At 40.6% G+C, this 23,363-nt stretch overlaps 1 protein-coding gene across 1 annotated transcript; it reads right to left on the bottom strand.

Annotated features, from left to right (window-relative positions):
- Window positions 1–503: 503 nt before the first annotated feature.
- LOC132988300 (protocadherin alpha-C2-like) lies at window positions 504–22,860 on the bottom strand. Its single transcript, XM_061055626.1, has 4 exons — window positions 20,056–22,860; window positions 16,323–16,381; window positions 11,856–11,941; window positions 504–5,170 (listed from the first exon to the last, which is right to left on the bottom strand). Exons 1-4 carry the CDS (start codon window positions 22,594–22,596, stop codon window positions 4,857–4,859), a joined length of 3,000 nt encoding a protein of 999 aa, XP_060911609.1. The 5' UTR covers window positions 22,597–22,860; the 3' UTR covers window positions 504–4,856.
- Window positions 22,861–23,363: the final 503 nt, after the last annotated feature.

Here is a 23,363-nt window from a genome sequence, read left to right as displayed (position 1 = left end):
TATATTTTTATGCACTTAATGTATTTTTCTCTTCAGTCATTTCATGATTTTATTTTAGCAACATGAAGGATGATAGCACTGATTTTTAGGACAAGTATGACTTTACTGAAACCTGTTGTCCAGTTTTACTTTGTGTATTGGTCAAAGATAAGGCTTGCTTGAAAAATCAAACCCATCGTGTCTTTAATTTAGCCAAAGTTTAATTATTGTGATAACATTGGACATCTTGAATCAATCTACATTTCAGCAGTCCAGATTCATTGCAACTGAAACATCAATCAAACCAGAAGCTCTACTCACTTTGGTAGACTTATTCTCATTAAGGATTATTTTCTTATTAAATGGAAAAATGGCTGCCTGAGTGGTAGGTAAAATAACTTTAAAAAAAATCTCAGAACACATTGATAATGGATAAAACATTCCCATGATGAAGAAGCACCTCAGGTGAGAATCTTCTCTCACGCCACTGTCAGATGAAATCAAGTCAAGACACAGCTCAAATATGAAGATATTTAAGAAAAACTTTATTGGTGACTTATTAACAAAACACATTACCAGATTGATGAAATCATAAGAATCACTATTATCACCTTTACAATGATGAGCAGGTGTACAAAAAAAGTTATTAACAGATCTGCACTGTCACAGTCCACTGGCATGTGACTCACTGCCACACCCAGTGACTGAGGAACATTCACTATACACAAGCAGAGAATACATCAACTTTAATTTTTTTTTCACATCATTTTAGGTATTTTGTCATTTTTTTCTCCCTTTTCATTTTTTTTTGTATTCTACAAGGTAAGGGATAGATATGGAAGGTGAGTACATGATTTGATTTCACAACAGTGTTTGTTTGATCATCATTTCAAAGCTTAACACAACTTGAGGACTGATTTTCTTATCCATGAAAATCATACGGGTAAAAACATGGAAAAAAAAAAACATTTCATAGCATAACACAATAGCATTATGTATATCTAGAAGATTAAAGTCATTTTCAACAGGATAAAAAATGTGATTCTTTTAGGTTTTTCCACAAATTACTGTTTGCAATAGCGTATATTTATGTATGTATGTATGTGTGTGTATGTCTGGATGAGAGTGGGACTTTACATGTGTGTGTATTGTCTTTGAGAATGTGTATCAGAGGCATATGTATTCCAATACGCATTTCCCAGTGGAAAAACATATCTATGTATATATAGTTTCTATATAGTATCTGTTTCCTTTGCTTATAACATGCAAACAGCCACTTGGTGATCTGACAGCACAGAAGTACACCTGAAGGACAGGGCGCGGGGGGCGAGAGGGGGAGGGAGACATGTGCATGGGACAGATTGAGCCTGATAGCAGCACCTATAAACCCCTGGTAAGACAATGATCTAAAACAAGGAACACTGAGGTGAGATATTATGACACTTTTCATCATGTTGATGCTGGTCCAACATCTTACCGACCTTTCTCCCCCATTCTAGAGCCGGGTTTTACGCTATCGGAACCAAATAAAGGTGTTGATCTTCACACACTCTACGCTCATGTAACTGCAATCTGTGAACCCAACTTCAAACATTTGAAGATGATAGATCCTCTGGGGACAACGTCCCGTTTTTCGGCGGCTTCCAGTGCAGCCAGCCGTTTTACAGAAAAGCAATATAGAATAAACATAGAGGAGCTAACTCTTCCTACTTCCTTCCTTGGTGTTGTCTACAGTTCAACTTGCAATTCTCAAAATGGATTTCTAATAGAGCTAGGCATCTACAACCAGACTGTAATCTGCACCTTCATGCCGAATGCTGTTTATAAAGATAAATAAAAAGCTTAGGTGTAGCCCCTGGGTCCAGGAATTTCAATATGGCTGACGCTTCTTTACATTAACTTATATTCTCCATACAACTAAAGGCTTCTATAAACTCAATCTGACAACACCCTTCTTACTATCAGCTGACAGCAGAATGATTTCAACAACCTCAAAACGTGTCCCTCACTTCAGATTCTACATTTCTATGGAATAATCTGTCAAAAGTAAATAATTTGGCGGGGGGAAAACGTTTTTTTCTTACACAGCAAATCCCAGCATCATAATGCCTGATGTTTCTGTGCAGCATATAAGCTTGCCAAGGTATTGCCAGCTGTTTAGTTCAACTTGTGTTGATCTTTTTTCTCGGTGTGCTGGTGTCACGTTCCCTGGTTCCACCATCTATCCTTTCCCCTCTTACTGCTGCAGAATACAGTAAACAATGTCAACAGCATGCTTCGCCTCAATTAAACCCTAAGTGGGTTTCCCTCTTTTCAAATCCATAAACAAACCTCTTTCCTCTGCTGCTTCACTTATTTTCTAAGTGTTTTCTCAGCTGACCCACTTTGATCAGTCGTCACTAATGGCTCACGCGTACAGAAAAAACCACAACACCTCTGCTCGTAAAAAAAGGAATGCCTTTTCCTTATCAACTCGGCACTTGTTTCTCCATCATATAAGTTGCATTAACACAATGTACTACAATGACTGCTATCTTCTTGTGTCTTCATCTTGTCTCATTATATCTACTACATCATAGTCTCAGTTTTCTCAAAACTGTCAGACGTTGTTACGATGCGAACCCAATCGGAGATATGACAGGGCTGTCAACAACTAGCAATCAGATGAGACACGCCTGAGCTTAGCCGGAAGTTGAACCTAACAAAAGATGTATCTGTGTGTGTGTGTGTGTACATGTGTGTGTGTTAATATGCAAATACACAAAATGTTACTGTGCTACTGCGGCGGAGTTCAACGAGGGAGAGTGACTTGAAAAGTTGTCGTCTGACCGTGTTGATTTGAAGGAGCAGGAGTAGAGGGAGGAAACAGCCAGCAGGCGAAGCGAATCCTACAAGCACTGAAGCAGTCGAGGCAATGGTGCAGGGCGTGAAGAACAACTACTAAACATTCAGAGACAGAAGTAGAGGGGTCAGGCTTGAACAGAAATGAAGCAATAAGCAACGTTCCTGCTTCCCCGCCATATAATACACTCCCATAGTATGCACTGGCTTTCAGTCTTTCCAGAAAGGGCTGTGTATTATTTTCTGTACGTATTTGTGTGTGTGTGTGTGTGTATGTCTGTGTGTATCAGAAAGTGTGTTTTCCTGTGTGTATGAGAGAGTCAGTGTTTATGTAGGATAACGTGTGTCAGACTGGGGGTGTCCCCGTTGACCTGTGCCATATTCCCTATAGCGGAGACAAGGTCAGGGCCGGTTGCATCAGCTGCACGTAGGTTCCCTACTTATATCCAAAGTATAGCCACTAATCCCCATTCACGCATTGCTAAAACACAAGCGATAGCACCACAGAACTTAACCTTAAGTAACAACTGAATAGTTAAGCAAGCAATAAAGCAGGTGCAAATGATACAAAGTCACACAATTGCACTCACTAACAGTAAAAGCAGGAATTTTCTCTTTTTTTTGCACACTATATATTCTTTAGTGATTCCATGCCATTTTGCTACTTTAAGGACAAGAGAACTAGGTTTTAAGTCATCTTTGCCCATTTTCTACCAATTTATCTTCACTGACAACTACGTTTAAGACCAGTTTTTCGTTTTTTATCGTCTGTCTTCGCAGGCAAAATCTGGTTTCCATTTAATTCAAAATTGAGAGGCTGAGCTTGCTTGCTTTGATAAATGTAATGTTTTGTGTTAAATGTGGTCAAAGGAAAATTAATACAACAACATTATTGCAGTTGTTGAATTAATCCGTAGTTCAGCTTAATTAGAATGGGATAAAAAATTACCTCTCTCCAAACACAATGGCAGTCAGTGATTGCAAACAGACAATTGGTAGAGAATGTGCTTAAACAACCAACAACTAGCATTATCCTTCAAGAGTCAAACATGGATTCTTTTTTCTACCAATCATAATATTTCGCCAATATAATGTGTTTATCTACAAATCTATGTGGTTTGTACCCATCAGCGCGATGATGTTTTTCCTCATTGGACACTCACATGAATTCTTAATGTTATAACTAGCTTCAGCCAATCAATTCCCCCCTTACTACCCATGGTACAATCGAATTAAGTAACTTGCTAATTGCAAATTAACCAACAGTTATGAAGCCACTACTTTACATCCTAATGTGGGAACGAACTTGCGCATAGTTGTTGCAACCCAGTCCAGGTCCTCCGCCTCCTCAATGTGCTATGTTACACTGAAACAGAGCTCTTTTTATTCGAGTGTGGTCCAGCTACCTTATTCCCCTACAGGTATTATCTTAAGGTTCATATACTGTATGTAGTTAGTTTTTTATTTTGTATTTTTTTTATATAAAAGACCACATTTTTCTGAATTTCTACAAGGCCTCCATAATTCTGAGGAAAAAAAGCCTCTGTTTCATTTATTTCGTTTGGCTTCGACTTCACCTCCAAGTATGCGAGCTAAAAAGGGGGAGGGGGCTGCATAAAGACAGAGATGCCATCACGGGCAGCCTCAGCTGACAATGGTCAGATACAAATAGTACACCTTTTCAGGTATTTTTGTTTTTCATTATACAAACTGGGGGCAGCAAATCACAGATCTAATCCAGTAAATCATTGGCTTTTTAATTTGGTCCAACCTTTAGATGAAGTCTGTATACTAAGAACATTTGTTTTCCATAAACTTTAGAGTTGTATATGCCAAAGAGCCAAGAAAGAGGGAGAGACAATTGTTTAGCAAGTTCACATGGAGCCAGGCCTGGTCTAATGAGGGATTGGCCACGGTACAATGTCTGATGCAAGCAGACTCCCTCGGTTCTACAATATGCATTTGGCCTTTTTTTTCTGGCTGTTACTGTGAGGGTGGTTTATTGGTAGCTCTGTTTTCAAGTCACCCCTTCGCCTCTACTCTTCGTCCCCGTCGTCTTTTCCCTTATCCTTCTTGTCCTTCTTGTCCTTCTTCTTCTTTTTCTTCTTCTTGGCATCCTCCTTCTTGCCAAAGCTTATGAAGTCTCCTTTGTCATCCACAGGTCCGGCGTCTTGTCGGATAGAGATGATGGCTGGGGAGCCAGGGATGATGAAGGCTTCAGGGGGGATCTCCCCGGGCTTCAGGGGCTGAGGAGGGCCGTAGCCTTGTTGGGCACCGTATCTGAAGTGCCAGCTGTTGCTGTTGACTCCAGCGCCCACTGGGGGTGACAGCTCTCCACCACCTTCTCCATCTAAAGGTACAAACAAAAGATTTGACAAATCTGGTTACTGAATACATTTTTTAAAAAACATTGTTACCACACTGCTGATTGAAGAATGGAATTGTTCACTATTTCATTGCATACTGTAAAAAGTGAAGCTACAACCTTTGGCCACAGTTTTGTTTTACTATGTTTAAAGGGATTATTATCTTACTACTTCTTGTCTAGAATACAGTTGCTAGGCAACCAGCTGAGATGCAGGGCAAGTAGCCTACTATTCCCAGCCAAGAGGCAGTCTAATTCTTAATCCCAACAGCTAAAACAAAAAACAAAAAAATAAAAAGTTTAAAATTTCACAGAAACTAGATTCATTGTTTTAGTTTGTGAACTTTGCACCTACAGGAAAGAAGATTTTGTTACGATTATTGCTAACATGGCTAGATAGAATCCCATGGGTTCCAGACTTTATTCTAAGCTAAGCTAACTGGCTGCTGGCTACATATTTCATTGTTTAATGAGTGTGATATCTGTCTTCTTATCAAACTTTTGGGGAATTGCAATTGAGCAAAATTCCCCAAAACATTGAACTACACCTTGAACTATCAATTCCACAGAAGAACAAACAGCACCTACAGTATTTTTAGATTTTGGTTTTGGTAGAAGAAATATAGTCCACTCATTTTACTGAGGTAAACCCCCTCTTCTTCTATCTTTTGCATTGTAAATTATTTAAAAATGGACTGTCCTGCTTGTCATGCACTGTCCTTTGCTTAGACTTTCCATCTGGTAGTTGAGATGCTCATAAAATCTGACATATAAGGACCAACAGAATTCAGGCAAAAGCGAGCAGAGCAATAGCCCGACAATGCAGCGATAGCCACAGGGAGCGGATATTTTCAGGACAGCGATTCAGCTGAGACCACAGGAGGGAACACTGGAGGGGACTAACCTTCAAACCAGGGGGAAGTTTAACTTGGCAATAGGATTTCTATTTTGTATCTGTATTTGGATGATGGCAGCCGCTTAATCCTGTTCTCGTGGGAGTGCCAGGGACAAGGATTCAACCTTTGGTGCTCAAGCAAGGATGGGACATAGAAAGGTCCCGAAACAGCAAGACGGAAAAAAATGAAACTGATGAATAAAAAAATATTTTGTGAAGTGAAAATGAGATACAGCTAGTAAGGTCAAAAGGTTAAAGATGCCAGAATGAATAGGAAAGAGGATGTCAGAGGAGATGAGGAGTGAGAGGGAAAAAAAGAGAGAAAGGGAGAGAGAGAGAGAGAGAGAGAGGCAGTAAGAAAGATGGGGGTGGGCGGGTTTTGCAGACACGGTGCTCTCAGGCCCACACCAGTTCCCTCTGCACTGACCTACTTTCAGTCTGGATTTTATTTAGATCAAACATAGGCCCATGCGAAAAGATTCTGTTTGATTTGTCTTTGTAGGCTATTTATGACATTGCTGGAGCTGTGAAATGGTTTCAAACACCGTCCCATTGGGAAGTACACTATTTTGAAAATACACACTTTTCGTGCACACCGTGTCCCTCTGAGTCCCTAAAATGAGCTCATGGAGTACGCAACTAAATTACTTGCATAGAATATGATACAAAAGCAGACGTAATGGACACTGAAGCATTGTCAAAGATAGTCCTGCATTGATTCCCTGATTAAAATTCCTACAAAGAGCATGCACGTATCAGTGCATTCCTTTTACATTTAATATATTATTTAAAAAAAAACTCACTTAAAATTGATTATATATTGACACATTGCTATAAAAGACTTTGAATATAGCAGGTGTGGTCCCATATTTTGGCTCTAAAAGAGCCTAGACCCACCACATGACAGGGACGTCAGAACACAGTCCCACATAAATAATTTGTCTTCTTCTTAAAAATAGAAGTGTTCATTTTTCAAGTTACATTAAATAATTAGCATGTGACAGAACAGGATATCATAGAGTCCATTGCAAAGCAGGACTGTAGAGGAAAATCTAGATTTATCCAAGCTTGGGTTTTAACATTTCTGTCTCATGGTGTCTGGTTTTACATGTATTTCTAAAATGCTAATTGAACTTTGTAAATTAGCTTGTTTAATGATTAGCCAGTGTCAGATATCATCTTCTCACCGTACCCTCAGTAAGCAGTGTTATTGCTTTAATGCTATAATGCTGTAAGTCTGTTTCTGAGGATTATGACATTTGATGGTATGGTCTGTCTGTTTGTATTTTAATCCTGGTATTAAAACCCAGGAACAGGATCTGGTGTTTCAAATAAGTCCCATTCAGTGGCTCTCAGAAAGATTGCTCCTGGCGTGGAGGAGGACAGACATGCTTAAAATAAGCTGAAAGGACAGCCGGTGATTAAGGGGAGATGTGCGGAAAAAATGTGAAGCAGGGAGCTTTAAGAGCTGATAATACAGTGTGTTGCAAAGCTGTACACAATGAAGGCACCTCCATTTTATATAACTGACACACCATTTGCTACAGTACTACCTGATGCTGCTATTTAGAGGAGGGAAGATTTGACATCAGACAGAAGAGTTTGGGAATACTATATCTACAGTAATATGATTTTAGATGAATTAAGGTAAAACAAATGGAGTTGTTTCCTCATTTATTTACTGTATCTGACCCTGTAATTTAAACCATAGCATCAAATGTAGACATGGATTACACATGGTGCAAAATATAAAATATAGGGTCAATAAGGAAAATTCTGATGTATTTCCCATAAATGTGGCTAAAAGGTCTCATTAGCCAGGTCAATATAACATGAAATGTGATTTTAAATAAAAACGTTTTTGCATTTAAATGACTAAATGCAAATAGATGTAGTTCATTATTAACTTTAGGTTTAACCAATCACACATTCTTAATATAGCCTTGATTTGATCTATATGTGTTGGATCACTGTCCTATCTATTGATTTTCTCTGACACCTACAGATAGAGGCAACGACTAACTTCATGCCACATTGATCTTGATTTCATGGTTGGGAGAAACATGATCAAGTATATATTTTGTCTTGAAAATGTGTGTACATTTACAGGAGTAGCATTAAAGCTGCAAACTAAAACATAATTACTGCGACATACAATCGCAGCAGTACAGCCACCTTATGAGGCCGGAGCAGCCTGTGACCAACTGTATTAAAATGTCAAGTAGCTGTGCAGCGTCTAATCAAGTGCATATTGTCTCTGAGTCGTGGGACATCCCAGAGCTCTCTGCACTGTCTGCGCCGAATCCAGACCTCTGACATTATTAATTAGAATCCTGACCCAGGTATTAGTGGGGAATATTCCTGCATGTGTGTGTGAAAAATGTTATTTGAACTTGCATGTCAATGATGTCATGTCTCAACTTCACCAACAACGATGAAGAGCTTTGCTTCCCTGTGGATTATTAGTAACTCTGCTGTTGCTTCATATTAGCCCATATTTCACAGGAAACAGGCATTTGAAGCGGCTTATGGTGTAACATCTGGTAAGCAGGTCAGTGCAGCTCCTCGTAAGGGGGATGCAAAGACACCTGATGTAAAAATGTGGATGTCTGAAGCTTCATTTCGTCTAACCTGCTGTCCTACATTTTAAAAATGGGCTGTGTTATTTCCGGTATAGCCCAAGATGCAGTTCCAATCTAAAATGAATCCCTCGGGAGGTTTGGAGCACATGCACACATCTGACAGTTGTGAAGTGCTTGCATAAATACATGCAATACATTACAGGCGTCCTGTATTCAGTACATTAACCTAAAACCATCTTTTCTACATTATTTTCTGTAAATTACAGATTTTTCTCCTTTGGATACCTGCCCTTGCCGAGTCCCCTTCCCTATTTTCTTCCTTTTTTTCTGTCTCTAAATCTTCCATTCAGAGATACGAGTGGTTGCCATAGAAACTGCCTTCGCCCACTCCCTGCCGATGGAGGGTGCGGCTGCTGCAGCAATCTCTCAGTTAGACAGTGTTGCCAGGCAACAGGTCACATGGCGTTCCCTAGCAACAACAGTACTGCAGGAACCTGCCAATCCTCTTAACCTTTCTCTTCCTCCATCCCCCCACACCTCGCTTTTTTTTTTCCCTCTACCTCCCTCCGTCCATCCCCCTGTACGTCTCCTTTGCTCTCCCTCTCCAAAACTGCTTTAAATGTTACCAGATCTTTCTTTTCTTTCCCTTTTTTTTTTTAAAAGCTTCTTCTCTCTTCTTGCAGATAACAGCCTCTCTCCCCCTCTGGCATCAGACAAATGTCTCCTCATCTGCAACATAGGTCACTTACATAAACACAGTTTTTTTTTTGAAGGGGCCGCATTTAGATGCATCACAGTGTATCAGACAACTTCATCATGATAACAATTCGCTGCAGACACAAAAATGTGTCACCAAAAAGGCTCCACCTCTTCATGCATACTAAAGAGGATCAACCTGCAATTCAATGCATGTCTTCGCCTTTGCACTGAGGGTCGTAACAAATGATTTCCTAATGCAACAATGCACCCCTAATAGGTCTGCAGTATGCCGTGCAGCCTGTTTAAAGACAATATTTAAGTCTTTACAGCTTCCCATCTGCTCAAAAAACTACAAATTTCTCTGCAGCAAAGTGGCATACAGACACTGTGAGTTGGTACAGTTTGTACCTTTAACAATTCCCCAGCTCTCTTTTTCCTGAGCGAAATAAACCTGACAGACAGGAAGACATATCCTGTCACTGACTCATCGAGTGATAAACTGTGATACCATACCTCTCGCCCTCAAGTCTCTACCTATGTTTTAATTCCTGCAGACATACAAAAAAAAAAAAATCAATGAGAGGGATCTGGCTGAAGGAGCAAGGCGAGAGCTCACAATGTTCCAAAAGCTGTTTCGAAATCTTAGTTACACAAGTCCCCCCTCTTGAAACTGACAACAGCTGTTAGACATTAAGAGCCAGTGTTGCCAAGTCATTTCTGAGGCCAGTTGTTTGCACATTTAGACTGTATGGCTACAGCTTTCCAATGTATCCGCCCACTCAGGACATCTTATTTCTCATTGGTAAGTAGGTCATAGGTCATAGGTAACTCATCGAGTGATAAACTGTGATACCATACCTCTCGCCTTCAAGTCTCTACCTATGTTTTAATTCCTGCAGACATACAAAAAAAAAAAAATTAATGAGAGGGATCTGGCTGAAGGAGCAAGGCGAGAGCTCACAATGTTCCAAAAACTGTTTCGAAATCTTAGTTACACAAGTCCCCCCTCTTGAAACTGACAACAGCTGTTAGACATTAAGAGCCAGTGTTGACAGGTCATTTCTGAGGCCAGTTGTTTGCACATTTAGACTGTATGGCTACAGCTTTCCAATGTATCCGCCCACTCAGGACATCTTATTTCTCATTAAAAAGCAGTTGCCTCTTTCAGTCTGCAGCTCGAACCGCTTTTATGGGAGGATGCAGTTGTTTATCTGTGGCTCTGCACACGAGCCCCAGGCTTTTGGCACCTCAGCTAAGCTCTGTATGAACATCACGCCGGAATTCAAGATCATGTAGATATTGAAAAGACAGATCTGTCAAAACACAGCCATATTATGAGAGCCAAATTTAAAAACAGATACATGCAACGTAATAAATAATTGTATTGTCTTTAATTGGATGCAAGGCAATGGATGGATGGAAGTTATAATTGGCCGTTGCAATGGACATTCAAGTGTGAAGATTATCTGATGAAAATGATTTTTGTGACTCATGTCATTTACAGATCTATCACAATAGATAGTAACAGTTCATGGAACAGTTTGGGCAAATATTTTGCATTCTTGGTGAGAGTTATGCTACCACTGTAAAGTCTGAATAATTCAAAGCTGGAGTGTGTTGAGGGTTAGCTAAGCTCAGCTTAGCAAAAACACCAATAACAAAGTAAAACCCGCCAGCCTGGCTATGACCAATAAGTAAAAACAAATTAAATAGCCTAACTGCAACATTAAGACTACACCTGTTTTGTAAGAAGGAACGTTAGCCACATTGTAAAACCAAAACTTTTGAAAAGGTTTAAACCTACTGTAAGCAATATAGCTATTTTAGTCTTCATGCTAAGCTAATCTACCGGGCCCCAGCTTCATATTCAGCATGCATTCATGAGATTACAATCAATCTTCTCATCTAAGAAAGTGAACATGTGTTTTTTTTTCCACAAACTTCAAGTATTTATAACCTCAAAATCAAATGACCCTAATTTATATTCATAACGTCTTTTTAGAGGCTTAGAGGCCTTTTTGTCTCTTTAACCCTAACACCTTTAAATCACCAAGCTCTTATCATTTAGCCATAGTTCAGCCATAAACTGTATTAAACATAACTTCATAGTTTTCTAAAAAAAACATTGGTTAATACCCTCTCGTCTTGAAATGGAATACTTTTTTCCCTGGCACATACCAAAAGTCTCCTCAGCCTTCTTTATCTATTTATGAACTCCTGTGTTGATGTTCTTTCCCTGTGAGCATCAAGCTTCTTTGGAGGCACAAGTGCAATGACAAGAACAAGAACAAGATCATGAACACTAATATCCTTCCACTGGATTACCCATTGAATAGAAGTTTAACATAAACCAGTGTTTTAAAGGTGCCTGTTGTGTATATGTACATGCACAAGTAGAGATCAGTTTTCCTTTTCATATTTTAGTTACTCTGTCACTTTTACTACAAATACTCTGAAAGTCTATATTCTTCTTCACTGCTAGACTGTAACTCACCAGCAGCGCTGGACACAGTGGGCCAGTTCTGGACCAGCATCCCCTGAGCTCCTTGCATCACAGAGGACTCCTCCATGTGGACTGAACTGAAAGTAAGAACAAATACATCAAACTCAGTGACACATAGTAAATCAAATATTCATTCAACCCATGAAATACTATCACTTCTTTATCAATGCATTTGACTTGTAGGTATTGATTATTTCTCCCAAACATATGTTTTTTTTTTTATTGATAGAAAAATATATCCTCAAACCCTCAGCTGAAATAGTAGCCCAGCACACCAAAAGAATGCTTTTGCAGTCATTATTTCATACAGTTTTCTTACAATATTTCATACAATCACTGTTTCAGGCGTGGACAGTAGTGGTAGCTTAGTTGCAGGCTGACCATGTCCTTTTTCTCTCCTCAACCCCAGTCTAGAAAGTATTACAAAAAAAGAAAACATCCAACTCTTCATGTATAATTCTCTGCTTTAAATCATCAGTGAATAATTTATTTAATCATCTTTACAAAAAAACATTTCTCCTGCTAATGAAGCAGCATATAATTTAGCCAGATCAAGCTTTATTATTTAAAGCTGTGCTTATATGTTGCGCCTCTACTGTATGTTAACTTCTGACAAATGCAGCATGACACATGGCAATACTGGAAAAAAAATAATTTACTTCGGTTTTGGTAACTTTTGTCAATCAGGTTACCAATTGTCTGGCAATGATTTGTAACCTCACCAGTTGAGACTTGTTTTGGAGCTGTAGTGTATAATATAAAGCACTACTGCACTTTTAAAACTGCTGCAATATGGACACTATGTGCAATAGCGACTTTTTAACTCTTTTTAAATACTGTGTGTTGTTGCCTCATGTTTGTCTCCTTTGACCTTTAATCTGCTTGTTTGTATTTTTGGTTTGTTAATTTCTGCTGGGCTGTTTGTCACCCACAACATGTAGTATGCATAAAATGACAATAAGGAGACGTATGCTATCTTATCTTATATGACAACTAATGAACAAGAAGAAAGGATAAATAATACACATATTTGAACAAGTATAGGTGGATGTAACTTTAGTCTTTCTGCTTGAAACCTTGAGTGCTGCTCATAGGTGATGGCGTTTGCCTGGTGAGTTGCACTCAATAAGCGCCTTGTGTGTAGTCTGATCATTGATTTTATGGCTAACTTAAATATCTAGTGATCTTTGGTTGATGAAGAAATAGATGTAGAACAAGTTTAATGTATCAACTGACATGAGTAATCCAATGGATGCAATCATTACCCCCACTGAAGAAACGACCCCACTGTTAATGCAGGTGAGTGTAGAAATAGCCATTATGAACATTTCAGTTAAGTTACTTTGGCATCTTCAGTGAATTCCTTCCTAACAAATGACAGATCATTGGAAGGAGTTTTTTTTTTTTTTTTTTGTCGCTCCTTCATTCATAATTTCCCTAACTTTAAACATCCGTTTGTTCTTTCTTGTAACAGTTAGAGTTTAATGCTGACTGCAGCTGCTTCACAGATAAAAGCTTCGTCTAGCAAATCACTTGAAGGCAGTAGAAAACGTCATCATCCAAATCTGGACAATTTCTTATATTTTTCCGTTTAATAATTGGTTCAGTTTCAAATATGGCAGGGATGACTAGAATGAAGAAAGAAGCAGCCAAGTAATAATTAAAGCAACATGTGGTCCTTTTCAATTCCTGTTCTCAATGTCACAGGTTTTAAAGGTTACAGATGTCAGTCCTGATGCAAACACAACAATAATGTTGCATATTCTGCTCAAGTATGTATTTACAGATTTGACTTAGTTGTTTCATCTTAAAGGAAAGCAACACATTCACAATATCTGCAGATGTTTTTTCTTCCTTTTTAGATGTTCTTTAAATCTGTCAACAAACTCTAGTTGACATTTATTTACATATTCAGTTGGCAAACATAGCCTATTTTAAAGGCATTCATTTTCAAGTTTTTTCAGCTGATCTGGTTACAGAGTTATATTTTAATAATGCGTATAAAATGTAGGACACTCACAACACTCCAAATGGAAAATATGAAAAATTCAGGCTACAAGCACAACATAGACTCTCTGGTTGGCACCAAAGTGGAGTTCTTGAAGTTTCACTTACCCACACATAACCCCCTCAGTGAATCCACATTTTGTCGTTTTATTGGCTTTGTTTTGAAACAAATGAGTCCCAACATGTTTTTAAGTGAACTTTAGCGGTGGAGGAGGGCATATTTCATTCAATTTGGTCAGAGCCTGGCTAGCTGTTTCGCCCTTTTTAAGCCTTTCAGCTAAGCTAAAATGACTGGCTGGGTGCAGTATCTTCATATTTAACATATAAACACTGTAAGATATAATTATAATACATCTTATGTTAGTTCCAAAGTTTTAAACTATATCTTAAATTAGTTTAAATTTAGCAGCATAAACATGTTTTATGTAAATGCTGAATACCTTTTAAAAACTACAAAAAGTCACAGGGAATAAGACTTTGGGAGATTGTAGCTTGAATATCAATAATTCCCCAAAATAACCCAAACCTCCCCCCAGTAATACAAAAATACTTCTGAAATATGACCATCCATAATCATGAAAATCAGTACACTTTGAAACTTTCACAAAGCCTGGTGCAAGCATGCAGCATCCAACCTAGGCCTTGATATTTCCTCCCATACATTCATAATGTATACCAAGCTCACTGTATAGGAGACTCTACTCTTACTGGAACCTCTGCAATGCAGCACATACAGAATCCATCTGAAACTGCATTTGTTATGATGAACAGGGATGGTTTTTTCCAGACTATAAAATGAACCATGTATATTTTAAGCCGTTAGAGTTGTATAGCTTTTAAGCAAGAGAAGGTGCCGCTTCAATGTGAGCGAATAAGACACAGAAATAGCCAACAGAGTTTTCTTACACTGACTGACTAGCTACACTAGGAATGTGGGTCAGTACTGTGAGTACCACATCACTGTGTGTAGTGTGATACATTACAGCACGCATGTGTTGGGGCTAAGAGTTAATGCGAGCCTGTGAATGGTGTCTGTGAGTGTTACAGGCTCTGCCATTCCAGAGATGGCAGCGACAAATTGCGACGATGATTTATGTTAATCCATGTCATGTTACAGTGACTTGATGACACGATGCACATTATGATACCCTCCACACCATAGAAATTAACACTAATATCCAATTAAATCAAACTTAGACAGAGCAGAAGACTGCACAACTGAGCGGTAAGCATTGTTAGCATGAAATTATGGAGATTCAGTGCAAATGATAAACATGTGGAGGTAAAAAAATTCATTAGTCCCTGATGTCCCGGCTGTCCTCCTTCCAAATTAGCAAAACACCTCATTATGTATTTCAATCCAACTTTTGTGAACAGATCATTACAAATTTTAAAGTGACGGATGTGGATGCACCAAAACTATTCTATTCCAGTTGTTTTCAGATCTTAATAATTTCAGTATTCCCTGATTTGCAGTAATGAGATTGCCTACATGTGTAGTGCTTCATGAATCCAATGAAGATGGGAATACTCAAATATTTTTCCCTCTTACACAACATTTTAATTAATACCCCAGATACACTTTTAACCCAAGTCTTAGAAACCTGCTCATTATTGCGGTGAGATGCCAATTTTGAACGTAAGTACAAATTCTTCTTATGACTTAATTGGGCCTTGTTATTGTTTAATTATTGCAAATATGTGCTAAAGCATACATAGTGTGTCTTAATGTCAATCTCATATTGGGATTTGGTCAGCAATGAGGCGTTATAAAGCCTCCTTTGAAAAATAGAGTGCATGAAACTACACCCAGTGAATTAACAAGTGGGACTACAGACTAAAATGTCCTCTTCTGTCTCTGCTCCCAACTCCTCCTCTCATCCCTGAACAGAAATATACAAATACACACAGAAACGCACACATGTGTGCATGCTGGGCAGTCGTAACTGCAGACGCTGATGCATGTGTGCATCTGATAATCTGAGAAAGGTCATAGTCAGCTCATTTGTCCTTCACGCTTCCTGCTTAAAGACTGTAACTGGGGGAAGCGACGCTCAGAATGTAGATGACCTATATAGTATTACACCGCAGAGGAGCAGTGCTGTGCATCCACTGATGAAGGCTGAAAAAAAAAGAAAGACTTAGCCCCCAAAGGAAGAGGACGGGGGTTGGGGGTTCAGACAGATGCTGAGAGGACACTAATGTTCATCTTCAGTAATGGCAGACTCTGTGTTTTTTTATCTGAGAAAGGTATCTGTGGGAAGTCTCATTTGTCAGTGAACATTTTCCTTAAGAGATACTATGCATCTCTGCTGGGGTGAAGAGAAATATGAGGGCATACTTAAGTTGTTTTATTTGGACAGGATTATGACAGTGTGAGCAGCATGCATAGGTGTAACTTTTTCCACATTATCATAAGTTGCAAAAGAGTTAAAGATGGAAAATGCTTACCTCTGCATCCCTGCCCTCAAAGATGCAGAATATCGCCAGTCAGCATTCGGGGCTTTCGGCTGAGCGAGCAAGAGGTAAAGAGAGAGAGAGAGAGAGAGAGAGAGAGAGAGAGAGAGAGAGAGTTAAGTTTGATCTCATCCTGTGCAGATGCAAGCTGGGCTATGGTCTCATCAATTAATCATGATAATCCCAGCTCTGGATTTGATAGGAACACTGCAATGGTCCCCCCTCTCTTTCTCACACACACACACACACACACACACACACACACACACACACACACACACGTATACATATTGATATTCAATCACAGACACAGAAGGACTCTAAAAAGGGCAATCACTGAACACCATATTGATGAGTTTTTGGACACTCTCTCCATGGCTCTATAAATGTGAGAGCTGGGAGAGTGATGCCCTTTCCCTGAGTGCTAGGCTGTTTGTACAGATAGATGTGTGTACCTGTCAGTGTGTAGCAGCAGTGTATCTGTCTGCTCCTGATGAACCTGGGCTGAGTGCTTGACACTCCCAGCAGGCCTCTGGTAAATTACTGCCTTTGAAAACCAATAAGACAATGCAATCATCGTCAGGGCAACCACATACATGCCCTGGTCTTCACTAGCCAATGTGACTAGAGTTTATACAGTATGTTGTTGCTAATTTGTAGGATGTAGCATAGAGAAAAATAATCTATGCTTATAATCTGGTAATGACATTGCATCCTCTGCCATCTTTTTTGGTTGGACATTTTCTAGATTATATTTCTGCTTATTTCTAAACAAGCCATCATACTTTGTAGACACCCTCTTGTTCATTTATGCTGGTGAACAGCTGATACTGATGATGAAATTGAACTATCAACAGTATCGGCTGATGATGGTTTAAAATTGATTATCACAATCAGCCCATATGAACATTTCTGATAATATAAAAGGCCAATATGGAGACATGGTAATTAGCTTTAGATGATCTAGTGCCATTCTCTTGAACATCCTAGACATAATTAGTTACATAATAGTAAGAAAATGCTCATTTGTCATGATATACCTTTGTTTGAATAGCTTTGTTATTTTCCTCAGTTTAATCCTACTCATGTCTTCATCTGCACAGAGTCCTCACAATGAAAGTATGCACAATATATTCTCTACAATTAGAAGAAAAGGGCATTTATGGCATTGGCACCCGAAAGTGGCCAAAATGAGTTGCCATTATCAGCTAATAATCAGCTAATATGAAATATCACATAGTCCTGATATGTTGATGTTTCTTCATAGCCAGTTAAAATGTCACATAGACTTCCTTTTTATGCTTGTAGTGCTACCATTTACACCTTTGGGTTCATCATTTTAAGGCTTGCCTGTGCTAGATTTAGCTGATGATGAACTTAACGATCAATGTATTTCCACTCAGCCAAGATCACTGCCCCTTTCATTTCGCGAGTCAAACATGATCTATAACAGAAACTTACAAGTATCTCAGAGTTTTCTTCGCATCAGTTATCAAAATCACATTCATTGCTTAACGAAGAAGCTGAACCAGAATCTGTATGTTTATAACAAGATCAGATCATACCTCACCAATACAGTCTTCTTTCAACAATATCCTACTGTCTCCCAATTTGGTCTCTTACTACAAAGGAAACCATTGAACCTAAAGCTAGACTGCATATTAGAGCTCATAAAATAAATCCCCCCCCCCCCCCCCCCCCCCCGCCCCCCCCACTGTACTGCACTTTCTCAGTGTAACGTCATGACTTTTCAGAATTACACAAACATTCATGCTATTAAGTTTTACTATCAGATCCATAACAATAACTCGTCTCCAGCACTTAGTGCTCTGGTTCCTTCATCCAACACAAGTCAGGAAGGCATCATTAGATCACTCTTGCAAGCATTAATCCCAGTACCGGTTTACAAAAAAACAGCTATGGTAAAATATTGTTCTTTTATACAGATACTAAAGTATGGCATGAGGTCCCATATTTTGACAATGATCTCAGTTATGCATTTCAAGCAGGCCTATAAACACCACCTGATGAATGGACAAACTTGCAATCACTGATTTAACTAATTGTGTTAATTTCAGTTATTTCTCCCCTCTGATTGGCTGTGTTGCTGTTAAATCTGATGGGTTGTTTTTTAAAATGCCTCTTGGTCTGTGTCTTTTGTCTGTGTCTTTTGTCTGATCTTTGTTTTTTTGGGTGCTGCAGAAAAGGCATCTGCTGTTAGTTTTAACTAACTCAGGCCTGTGTAAATGACCTCTCGTTTAAAGATCCATAAATCTGATATCTTGAGAAAAATCACATTTTTTCTAAATAATTTTTTCCTGTTTAGAAATAGCTGACCTTTTTCCTATTTTTTTCCGGAGAAGGTACTTAGTGCATGCTGAAGATCATCTGTCTGACAGTTGAAGCTGAAATGTGTGGATTCCACCTTGTACCTTGTGAGCACCGAATAGCAAAAGCTGTTCTGAACTTGCTCAGCAGCTGCAAGTGTTCCAGATAAAGATGGTACATTATATTCCTGAGTTCAATTCAGAGGGGAGTATTTTCCTCTGGTAGACCAAGCCTCTTTGAGTAAACCTAATTTGCCGGGCTGAGGGACAGAGGCTGAAGGTTAATTCAATCTACTTGGATACACTTGTCTCGGTACCGGAAGAGGTTTTCTCATAACTAATGTGCTGGTGACTGGCAGCTGTTAATGAAGATGATGCATCCAGTGATAACCCCTAAACTGTGGGAGCCTTATCCTTAACAATCTGACATTATATTAGCCCTGTAATTGAACAACAAATGCTGTTCATCTCTCTAGCTTAAACCCAGCACTTAAATATGTGGCTGACATTTATTGACATGCATGGCAAGTAAAGCAGGCAGACAGGACTTCTTAAACAGGATAACACAGAATAGACAGCAGACAGACGCATTTCTGAATTGTTACCTCTATATTCATCGTGTGTTTTTTGTGTGTGTGTGTTTTTAAATGTAATTCAGGGAGGGTTGAAACCATGTCTAGGAAATCGAGTGTAACTAATAAATTATACATCTAAGCTAAGACAGTTTTATCAGTCGAATGCACTTGTAATGCATACTTTAAGACCAAGAAACCATGACCTTTAAGACCCCAGTCACAGGCAACACCAACTACTCCTGCAGGGCCTTTGATAAAGTCAGTTAACCCCAAGTGCTCTAGTGTAACAGTTTTACTCGCAGACAGACACACTTCCTACCCACACACACTCGAGTCAAACTCACTTGCATGGAGAATGAGCAAGTAGTGAAGACTACATGACCTGTTCTTAATGTAGCTGTGATGACAACCCTCAAACTGAAACACAAATCTCTGAATCATCAGAAATAACACAGGAGCCTGAAAAGCATCAGACCTGACACTAATGCGGTGTGAGTGCTGAGCTGGGCTGGTCTCAGAGACTGCACGGTACAAGTGGGAACTGAACAAAGAGAGATGAGGCCTGTGAGGATTCAATTCACTGCAGGAGGGGATCAAACTTGGCATAAAGAAATATCATCACCCTGCGGCACATACATAACACGGACAAAATCACGACTGCAACACAAACTGGGGCAATAACCTTGAAAAAGTAGTGTTTTTTCTGTACTTAATATTGTCGTATCATTTGCAGTTAACTAAAATTTCAATGAAATTCAACCAAATGATGAATCATGACCTTCCAGTAATGTGTATAAAGGAAAACATGAAAACTTAATGACCCACCTCTGGGCAGAGTTGCATCGAAGCATCAGGCATACTGAGTCTGCGTACAAATCCACTTCCACTGGTGAAGAAGCGGTCTGCACCGCTGCCCCAGGTGCCACTGATGGGACGTCCAGTGTTGTAGAACATGAACGTGTCACTGCCAGAGGTGGCTGTCAGGCAGGTCTTGTAGCAGTAAGTCTTTGTAAGGGAGCCGTTCCCACGCACTTCAATGTAGTGAGGCTCCACTTTAAGGTCTCTTCGAAGCACCACATTGTTATTAGGTTGTGCCCCGGCTCCAGCACCGCCTGGCCCACCGGCACTAACGCTGCTGCTCCCGCCATCTGGAGGGGGCTTCTGTGACCCACAACAAGGGGAGCAAGACCCAGGCTGGCTGCAGTAGGCGTGACAGCGGACGATTGCCAGTACCACCACAGTGACCAGGAAAACGAAGGTGGTGGCACTCAAAGCCACTATCAGGTAGAGGGTCACGTTGGAGAAGAGCAGTGTGCTGTGAGGTCGGATGATCCTCTTGGGGTCAGGAGCCACTTTGGGCGGAACCTCCATGACGGCTACGTTGATGGTAGCAGTGGAGGAGAGGGCGGGCTGTCCATGGTCCTTCACTAGAACAGTCAGAGCGAAGGAGGTGGAGTTGTCCTCCATGATCCTTCGAGTGGTCCTGATCTCACCAGTGTGTTCATGCACCTTGAACAGGTCCAGGTCAGTGGCCGTCTCCAGCACATACACCAGCCAGGCATTTGGACCAGCATCTGCATCGTATGCTACAACTTTGGTCACCAAGGCACCGGGCTCTGTGTTCTTTTGTACTGTCTCCAAGGAGCGAGTGCCGTTGCCGGGAGGATTAACTATCAATGGTGCATGGTCGTTCTGATCCATTATGTAGATGTAGACAGTGGCGACCCGGCTAAGCGGAGGAATGCCCCCATCTTGGGCTTTGACCTGGAAGTGAAACTCTCTCAGTGATTCATAGTCAAAGGCTCGCAGGGCGTAAGCCTCGCCTGTATCGGCCTTCACAGACACATACGAGGTGACAGGGATGCCGTGGTTGTTGTCATTGAGCACTGTGTAGGTGATGCGTGCGTTCTCTTTAATGTCTGCATCTTGAGCTTTCACGGTACACAAAGAGGCCCCTGGAGCATTGTTCTCTGTCACATAGACAGTATATGAAGTCTGCTCAAACCTCGGTGGGTTGTCGTTTACATCAGCCACATCCACCTGTATGGTCTTCTGGGAGGAAAGGGGGGGGTTCCCTCCATCCGTGGCACTCAGAGTGACATTGTAGGCATTGGTGGTCTCGCGGTCCAGGAAGGCTGAGGTAACCAGGGTGTAGTAGTTTCTGAATGACTTGATCTTAAAAGGAAGGCCTGCTGGGATCTCCAGGCTCACCTGCTTGTTAGCGCCGGAGTCTCGATCAGTCACACTAATGAGGGCCACAACTGTGTCTGCACGGGCGTCCTCCCTCACAGGGCTCGACAAGGACGACAGCACTATCTGAGGGACATTGTCATTCACATCCACCACCTCCACCACTACCTTACAGTGTGCCGCCACCGCCCCGGGGCCCTTGTCCATCGCCTGGATGTACATCTCATAAGAGTTGGTTTCTTCATAATCAACATTGCTTCTCACCCTTATCTCACCTGTGTTTGTGTCCATGCTGAACATCTGCCTCACTCTCTCTGGAGTGTAGCTGCTGAAGGAGTAATACACCTCCCCATTGGTGCCTTCATCCAAATCAGTAGCATTCAATTTAATTACCAGAGTGTCTTTGGGTGAATTCTCCAACAGTTTCACCTTGTACACTGAGCTGTCGAACATTGGGATATTGTCATTTGAGTCCAGGACCCGGACATTGATTCTGGCCGTTCCTGTTTTTTCAGGCGTCCCCCCATCCACGGCACTCAGAATGAATTGGTGGTAAGGCGTCTGTTCTCGATCAATGGGCTTTTTGAGCACGAGCTCGATGTGCTTTGTGTTAAGGGAGGGTTTGTTGGACACCAGCGCGAAATGTTCGTTTGTGCTCAGCTGATACATACGGATAGAATTTGACCCAACGTCTGGGTCTTGGGCGTTTTCAATGGGGTACCGAGACCCGGGTAAAGCAGATTCTGTGATTTCCAGTTGATACTCATCTCTGGGGAACTGCGGCGCATTATCGTTGGCGTCCACAATCTCCACCTCGACATGGTGCACCTCAGTGGGGTTTTCGACCATCACCTCCAGATTGATAAGGCAGGTGTTGGATAGATCACACAGTGCCTCCCTGTCGATCCTCTCATTGACGAGTAATTTCCCATTTTTAGCGTTGACAATCACATAGCGTTTGCCGCTGTTAGAGGTTACCTTAATTTTTCGTGTGGCGAGCTTTCGAATATCAAGCCCCAAGTCATGCGCCAGATCACCGACCAGTGCCCCATTTTCGAGTTCTTCCGAAATAGAATATCGTAACTGTCCAAACGAAAGGCCACAAAATAAGGAAAATATCACAAAATAAAAAGGCACATTATTCCCTATCCGGTTGCATATCCCCGCCACAGCCATTGCAAGCTCATAGGATCCGCAGACGGATTAAACGCAGCCTTCCGCCTTTTTAGCTTGCAGTATCTTGCATCCCAGCACCTCATTAAGGTGGGCTAATTGGTCTTCCGTTAATGAAACAGAAGCGGCTCATCCATTGTGGTACCCGGCTAAGGTGAATCCTCTCCAGCGCACCCATATTTCCTTTGTCCGTGATGCGCTTTTTTGTCTCCAATGCGCGCTGCTGACGGGTGTGTTTCCCTGCCACTAGAGCCGTGAGATCTGTCAAGTCTGACGAAATCCGACCTCAGGAAACCGGATAAGGAGTGTGTCCCTTTCAAGATAAAACACATGAGACGGTCTCACCTTTCTGCCAGTTGGCTCGTTAGTGAGTTGAAAAGAAGACACGAGTAAAAACGCCCCATACGCACCATTATGGTCTCCTTAGTGCTAAGAAAAAAAAAGTGTGATTGGTATATTTTTCAGGATTTAGTTGTCATTATTATTCTTTTCATACGCCCTGCATGTTTTAACTTTTAAACAAAGTTTTAACAATAATGCATGTTGAACAAACAAATAAAATGTCCCTTTCTAGTGTAAAACCTTCAGCTACCTTATTTCGTCAAAAAGCTCAAATTCTTCCTGTACTATCTGTTCATTTTTCATTAAAAATGTATAAACTCGTACGGAATGTTTCTTAACAGATCATTTATCTTGAAACCGTAACCGGAAGTTGCCTAATTGAATATAGCGAGCTTGACTTGGGAAGGACAGTATCCCACCCTAGCGCG

The sequence above is a fragment of the Labrus mixtus genome, chromosome 14 (genome assembly GCF_963584025.1).
Source record: "Labrus mixtus chromosome 14, fLabMix1.1, whole genome shotgun sequence".
In the NCBI taxonomy this organism is placed as follows: domain Eukaryota; kingdom Metazoa; phylum Chordata; class Actinopteri; order Labriformes; family Labridae; genus Labrus; species Labrus mixtus.
This window is presented reverse-complemented; position numbering and strand designations above follow the sequence as displayed.